At 39.5% G+C, this 7,969-nt stretch overlaps 1 protein-coding gene across 1 annotated transcript; it reads right to left on the bottom strand.

Moving 5' to 3' along the window:
- Window positions 1-2,476: 2,476 nt before the first annotated feature.
- Window positions 2,477-7,759, bottom strand: slc2a9l1 (solute carrier family 2 member 9, like 1). Its single transcript, XM_036531759.1, has 12 exons — window positions 7,736-7,759; window positions 7,145-7,240; window positions 6,851-7,011; window positions 6,621-6,745; window positions 6,019-6,148; window positions 5,711-5,859; window positions 5,034-5,221; window positions 4,363-4,473; window positions 3,999-4,100; window positions 3,560-3,635; window positions 3,164-3,291; window positions 2,477-2,662 (listed from the first exon to the last, which is right to left on the bottom strand). Exons 1-12 carry the CDS (start codon window positions 7,757-7,759, stop codon window positions 2,477-2,479), a joined length of 1,476 nt encoding a protein of 491 aa, XP_036387652.1.
- Between the last annotated feature and the right edge of the window lie 210 nt (window positions 7,760-7,969).

The raw sequence follows: 7,969 nt of genomic DNA, 5'->3' as shown, positions 1-7,969 counted from the left end.
TTATCCTTGATTGTGCCTGTTCTACCGTAATGATGACAGCTAATATTCCTTTGTTTGAATACTTTTTCTCCTTTTATTTTAATTTGTTGAGCGTATTGTTTTGCCTGTCAGGTTTGTCATATTTTATACTGTCTATTGTGAAATACTACTACTACTATTACTACTAGTACTAGTACTGATAATAATAATAATAATAATAATAATAATAATAATAATAATAATAAACCGTATTGTTATGTAATGTAACATGGAGTTCAACAAGCCAAAATATATTATTTAAAACAAAGAAATTTTGAGAATGATTGTTTAATTTAGTAATTCCATTAATATTCCTGCACCAATGCCTGAAAACAGACAACACAGCCAGACAACCAGAACAGTTCCTAGGCCTTGCTCTAGATGGACCCAGGAGCTGTTCAAGTCACTAATTTAGGCCCCTTGATCTTGACTGTCTCACTCAACTGTCTTGATTACCTCCATTCTGCATATACAGGTAGGTCGTGCACAGTGCGCACACTCACAGATGCAGTCTTTTTATGTTGCTGCAGTGACCTTAAAAGAATTTTTGACGATGCTTGAAATGGCTTATCAGCTAAAAGTGGTGTGGCCATGCCACACTTACATGAAAAGTGATATGGCGTTTGCTATACTTATGGCAGCAGGCACACATGGGAGACAAGTGTAGCAGAGCTTAAATTCATATCTTGTGTAAAGCTACTAGGGCAGCACATAGCAGGTAGCAGAGCAGTTTCAGCTGTGACATCACTCTTGAGACTTGGTTAGCAAGAGTTGTTGCCAATGGAGTTGGGGTTAAATTACTTTTACCTCAACTGGCAACAACATTGACCATTAGAATTTAGTCGTGGGATGTGAACAGGGGTTCTGATATCATTTGCAAAGGTACCAACCTCTGTCACTGTGGTTAGATTTCTGCCGTGACTCAGATCACTTGACTGTGACTCAGATCACTTGCTGTGGAGAAAAATGACGTTGAAGGGAGGTGAATGTAGCAGAGCTGAAATTACTAGTGTGTGAGAGTCCTGCATAAAAGCCAGTAGGGTAGCAGGTAGCAGAGTGGTGACATCACTCTCTGAGGCTTGGATAGATCAACTGGTAACAACATTGGCCATTAGAATTTAGTTGTGTGATGAGACAAGGGCTTTGGGTTCTCACAGAGGTACCAACCTCTTTCACGTTTTTACACAAGCTGGCAATGAATGGACCTAAAGCAGACCTACAGTAGTACAGCAGATATTAATGTAGCGCTGCTTGGAATTGCCCCTGAAGAGCTGGAAATAACTTTGGGCATTGGCTTTTAGTATGTATAGTATATAGTATTATTTAGAGCTAGTAATGATATATTATGGAGTAAAACTGAGGTTTTTTTTTTTACAAAACTGTTGTGCATAGAGAATGTCTAGTTATTGTTATTCTCAGATTCACTTCAATGATTAAATGCAGCATTCATTTGTCTGTTTGTCCCACCTTTGGTATTTCAATAATTGCCCTCTGTATAGGTTCAGTCTCAGTGGCCTGGTCTACATGGTCAGGCTGTGCATGTTTCTACGGTCCCTCAAACAAATCCATTGTTAATCCTTAATTTCTAGTGCCAGATAACGAGGAGCAGTGGGGTTGATGCTACATCTCGTCCTGCTGAGATAATGTCAATCATTTTTCTGCACTCAATGTAAACCGCATATAGGACACTTTTAACTGCAGATGAAGCACTTATGCCGTGACAGCTGGTGAGCATTGATAAGGGAACTCTCACATACTCCAGCTCCAGCCACTCAGGAGCTTCCCTCTGTACAGTGCACAGAGTTAATGGGGCTCACGCACGCAGAAACAAATGCTGATAAAAAAATGTTTAAAAAATTAAATTGCCTGATTTGTTTCTGGAGACTAAAAAAAAATTAACAAATGTATTTAGCACAGAATTCTATGGCATGAAAGGGGTAGAAGCATTGTTGATGAGAATATCAAGAACTTTCCCGGTTTTGTTATTTCATCTAATTTATATGAAATTGACCACATGTCAAAAGGAATAGGTCATGGTGTTTTTTAACCACTGCAAACAAAACAATATGTAAAATTCATAGTCAAGTAAACAATCTATTAAAACCAAGAAAGTGTTCACATAATTATTTAATGGACACAACACAATTTCATTACAAGATATCTGTTTAATGTGATGTTCAACGGCTCATTAAATACCTAATTTTTCAGAGTGAATAGCCATAAACTTGGCTAAAACCATTTTAAAAATGCAGAAATGAGGAATGAATGAACTGGAAATTAAACAGAATGAAGATATAACACCAGTCCAGTAGCATTTGGAGTATGCCCATGACTACACTAGCAAACTAAACAGATGCAAACATCAGGAGAAAGTCCTTAGATCAATGTCTCCATCTGGTGCAGAGTAAACAGACTCACTGTTCCTCTGTTACAAAATTTCAACACATTACATAATGGTTTAGAACCTTGTTTCCACAATCATGTCTTTGGTTAATGAATGTCTGCATATTTGGATTTTGTTGAATTCTTCAGATATTTCCAGGAGCGTTTTACCCTTTGTTTCAGGTACTAAGAAGAAGATGAAGAGCCCAGCCGTCAAACAAACACAGGAGAACAACACAAAGCTGAGAGACTTCAACAATGCCTGCAACAGAGCAGGGAGACAAAGCAGGGGGTGAGATTTTCTTTTCAATACAACTGTGGAAAAAAAAGAAACCAGATGAACAACATAAAAGCTTTCTGAAAGCATGTGATTATCCTTTGTTCCCGTCAGGGGTAAAAAACTTTGTCGATTTTGAGAAAAGTGTTTTAATTTTTGCACAAATGTGCTGTGTTAATTAGAGCGCTGTAGTGCTTCCCAGTGTGGATGACAGGAGCTTCATGCAAATGAGTAAAACTTAATAGCTTACTGGACTGACAAAGAATAGAGTTTTAATTACAGTTTCTCAATATGGCATTCACAGGAACATATTAACCCATCATCCTCTAATATATACTGAGGGACTGAAGCGTAAAACAACACCTTCTAAAACATTCTGGGCCAATTTCAATGGATTATTTCTTAAGTGTTCGAGTGCTTTTGAAACGTCATATCCTTTGCATGGCTGTCAAGAGGCGAATGTTGTGGTGCATTCCTGAAACTCACAATTAGAAATGGGAAGGCCAATCCCATTACAGCGAATCCCAGCCACCTCAGTATCCCAGTGAACACAAAGGCGGCAGGTCGAGATGACTGGATAAAGATCTCGTGAGTTAGAGAAGGCATTACGCCCGCTGAGTGACAGAAAACAATTCCAATTACACATCACCACTTCATCAATGAGGATGGGCCCACCGACCTGCACACAAGTATTTACAATATATACAGTATACAGAGAGGTATCAAAAGACAGTGAACAACCTACATAAAATGGAACATTATAATCTAACTGAATAAATCATACTTGGCTTGAACAACTGAACATTGTGGAAGACTATCTGTTGACTCCTCATTAAGAAGTTATGTCAAGGTGAGTGTAATGCAAGGCTATGGGGTACGAACCTGGTCCTCCTACATAGAATATGACAAAGAGAAATATCAGGCCAACCATACTATATGGAATCCAAAAGCTGCTTCCCTAAAAACAAAACAAGTATAAAATGCATAAAAATATTTGAATTACCACAATCAAAAACAAAACGGGTAAAGGTAGCTTTAATGTTTGAGATTAACGACTGACTTGATATGAATTGCCAGCCCTGTAATTTTGTGTTATCACAATTTTTAATCAGTACACATCTTGACAAGTATAAACTGGCTGGAACAAACACTACCTCAGAGGCGAGTGTGAACATAATTATAGCCCTCAGATGGAACCCAGACCACGTCCGCCCTAAAACCACCAGCCGAATGAGCGAGAGGCCTTGCGACATGCGGGGGAGTTTTCTCTGCTCAGCAGAGAGCACAGTGCTGTCATTGGGAACAGGCCAAGGACTCTCACCTTCAGGTGCAGCAAGAGCGTGATTAATGCCATTGTTACAGACATGGCCCCAAAGCCCCTCCACAGCAAGGCTCTCCTCCCCACACGCTCAATGAGCAGTCCCTGCAGAGGCACAGAACGGCACGCTTTCTCAGGAAAGGGCCCCTCTGAAGAGGAGCGTACATCACCCTCTACACAGTTGGGAAACCGAAACCAGGAGAACCTCAAGAAGTGATGAACGATTTTGTATCTGGAAAATGGCATTTGGGTCCTGTGACAAATAGCTCTATAATGCCAGCAGGGCTGAACGCGAGCGATGAAACATCACCATGAAAAGCTGGAATATATGCTGACTATATGACTGTGCATGCTCTTCCAAACTCACACATGTGAAGGAGGTCATGACTTCAGAGGCTCCCACACCCAGGGTCACATAGCGGATCTTGTCCAGTGGGATACCTGCTTCCTGGAAGATGTTGAAGGAGAAGGCACTGATCTGGAGAAAGAACAACAAAGGCTCATTGGATCACTCTAATCCTCCTGTGACTTTAATAAAATTACATAGTGCAAAGAAGAGTTAGTTCTTCAGTCCTTTATGTCTCATTGCAGGTGTAGGAGTGTATACACATCATTGGAAATTATGCATGCACCTGGTTGTATGTGTAAGTATCTACATTGGCATGAGAGTATGTATATGTACTACTGTGACAATGTGGTTATGTAAATAAGGTGTTTATGTAAAATTGGGGTCGTGTGTGTGTGTGTGTGTGTGTGTCTGTTTATATGTGTTTACATGTAAATGCACATGAATAAGTGTGTTTGTGTGTGTGCATTTGTATGCTGGTACTATATACATGTGTACCACTGTGAGTGAGTGTGTATGCATAAGAGTGAGGTTATATGTGTGTTTGTGTGTGTATACGCATGCATGTGTATGACTGAGGATGTCTGTGTGCATGTTTGTGTGTGTGTGTGTGTCTGTGTGTGTGTGTGTACGTGCATCCTCCCTTCACAGCAGGAAGATAAGCAAAGCGGTGGAAGCGGTGTGCTATTTACAGCGGAAATGCCGCAGAACTGGATGCAGACGTTAATGACCAGCATGGCGAGGAGCTGCAAGCGCACTCGTCTGTCCCTCAACAGCTCCACAAGGCTTTGTGTCTGTTGCCCTTTTATAGCTGCCTGTTCCGCTACCATCTCTTCAATCTCCATCTTAAAGTCCCCCTTACCCCACAGAGTCTGAAGGGCTGCAAATGAAAAACAACAAGAAGACAGCAACAGGTCTTACATTACCTGCTGTATAATCAGCACATCTACCATTATCTGTGCTGGTAGCTAGATACTTTTATGTAATACATACCTAAGTGGATCCCCTCATCCAGGCAGTAATTCTGCCAAATCTAGTTGTGCTGCTCCTTTAACTTGACGGAGAAACTAAGCTCAGCCTAAGTATTTACAGTCCACAGTGTCACTGAATGAGTGGAAAAAATGAATACTTGACTTCTCGCAAATCTGATTAATTTATTACAGATGATCATGAAATTCTCATAAAAAGTCAAGGCCAATTTCTTTAAAAAGAAATGACTACTGTGTGTTTACAGAAGTGAAGACTGCATAATTGGACCTGATAGTGTCCGTGTTGAGTGTCAGTGATTTTACATGGTATTAGTAGAGACAGAGGCTTTCCTGCTCTGTGCTGGAAGATTCTCTTGAAATGAAAAACAGACAGAACTTACCCTTTTTGCACATTGCCTCATTGCCTTGGTCTATTAATAAATATCTGGGGGCCTCAGGAAAGAATGGCAGAGCTATCAGCTGAATCACAGAGAAACATGCAGGAACACAGAGCAGGACATTCCACAGCTCCTCACGGCCGAGGATTTCCCTGGGATACAAAACAAAGTCCCATCCCATGAGACATCCCATCCTGGCAGGGCTTCCAGCTGAATTATCTCTAAGCTTCAGTCCCCACTTCAGCATTTGATTGCTAAATTTGCTGTTCCTCACTTTGAAAACAAGAATTCTCAAACACTCTGTACTGTACCTCAGACCAGCAAGTTGGCCAGACAGTTTACCGATGGAAACAAAGGTAGCTGATGTCAGTGTCACCATCCCTCTCAGTTTTTTGGGGGAGCATTCACCCAGGTATAGGACGTGGATGTTTGAACCCAACCCTGGGGTAGGGGGGAGAAACAAGAGGTTCTTGATTCACCCAAGAGTATCAGATCATACAGAACTAGACGACTTCCAAAACCAAGAAACATTGTCATTCTGACATTTTTCTAAATGCTACTTTTATGTGTTTATAAGTATGAATAGTTTGATGGTGTGATTTAGCCAAAGAACATGAAGTTCACAAACTTTTAAAGCAGTGGTATTTCATGTGCTTCACAACATCTCCTTTTTCTTACCAGCAGATTTCAAATACTTTGCCCTTTCATTGCAATCCCAAGCTCACGCACAGAGTATCAAAGGTCACACTTATCTCTGCATACAAATTAACACAGCCTGCTCCAAAGGAAGTCAAAATGCATCTTTGAAATCATCTTCCTTGATATAATATAAATACTTATTACATTCAATATTGCATGGACATTTATAATGTCAGTGGATATTTAAACATAAAACTATGTGTATTCTACGCACCTGCAGCAAATCCAAACAAGAAACGTGCAACCATTATCATTTCAAAAGAGTTTGCACTCCTGCTTGAAAACATGATTACCGCAGCCACAATACTGATAATGTTATTCCAGATCATGCTTTTCTTCCTAAAACCAAGAAAAAGAACACTGTGAACATTTAAATGAGCATTAACATATGATAAATGTATCAAATGAAATCTCTTTAAGATATAGGGAAAATGCGTGTCTCACCTTCCAAATTTGCAAATAATGTCCTTTACACTCACAGACCCCAGAACGCCCCCTACAGCGTAAAGAGACACCATAGTAGACCAAATTAAGGTAACAGTCTCTGGCTTCGTAGGTTCTCCATACCGAGCCACCCAGCTCTGATTGATGAAACTCTGAATGTACTGCAGACACAACCAACAGGATAAGGAGTTCGCTGAGCACCCTGAAGATACATGCATCTAAACTGTAATGTGTCCCGGTCAAAGCTTTATGCTTCACAAAGCAAAGTCGTGAAAACGATAAAAAAACTCTTACCGGCGAAGGTGAACTGATAACCGTAATATGAAATCCATTCTGAAAGGTTCCTCCAATCCCTAGAATGACTATGAAGACTAACGCGTTTCCACGGACCTGAAATTGAAAACAATCTTATCCCGTCTGAAAATATGTGTAATATAGGCTACTTCACCATAGGGAATGTTGAGACGGCAGGTATGCAAACCCTTATGAATAGATTCTGATTAATTCTTACAAATATAAATATATAAACGATATAAAATAGAACTAAAAGGTATATTGATTTGGAAAAAGTAAATGTGATTCCAGTCCAGGGATTTTTGACATTTCTATCAAATTCTTGTAAAAAGTCAAAAAGTCATGTATACACCCCCCCCCCCCCCGCCCCCCGTTATCTTCTTTCGTTACATTCATTTATATGTTAGTGTTCATTAAAATGTGTACATAATAAATTTTATACAATGTACATACAAATAATATAAATTATGAAAATATCGATGACTTATGTTTGCAAATGATCAATATTACAAAATATTTATATTTTGCAAATAGGTAATTTAAAAATGTTTATATTTTGTAGCCTGCAATTATTGAAAATGTTTATCCTACCAGTTGCTTCAGTAAAGTTTCCATTTTGGGTTGTTAGGAGCTCCCCACCAGCTGTCCGATAGCTTACTGAGTCTGACTTAGCAATTTATGCTCTGTTAGGTATTGTTAAGAACAAGATTAAATTTTAAAAGAATATTGGGCAACACTTAAAGTACAATGCGAAACACATCATCGAATACATTAGCGAGCTAACTATATTCTGCTCAGGATTTAGCATTTTAATACTGATTACCA

The sequence above is a fragment of the Megalops cyprinoides genome, chromosome 6 (genome assembly GCF_013368585.1).
Source record: "Megalops cyprinoides isolate fMegCyp1 chromosome 6, fMegCyp1.pri, whole genome shotgun sequence".
Lineage (NCBI taxonomy): Eukaryota > Metazoa > Chordata > Actinopteri > Elopiformes > Megalopidae > Megalops > Megalops cyprinoides.
This window is presented reverse-complemented; position numbering and strand designations above follow the sequence as displayed.

Excerpts from the sequence above, each read along its gene's own strand:
- slc2a9l1 (XM_036531759.1), bottom strand. The coding sequence starts at position 7,759 with ATGGAAACTTTACTGAAGCAACTG. Across the intron at positions 3,636-3,998 it reads CGCTCTTGCTGCACCTGAAG|GGAAGCAGCTTTTGGATTCC; the intron begins GTGAGAGTCCTT and ends TTTTGTTTTTAG. Across the intron at positions 2,663-3,163 it reads TGGCCTTCCCATTTCTAATT|GCATTGTTGAAGTCTCTCAG; the intron begins GTGAGTTTCAGG and ends GCTCTGTTGCAG.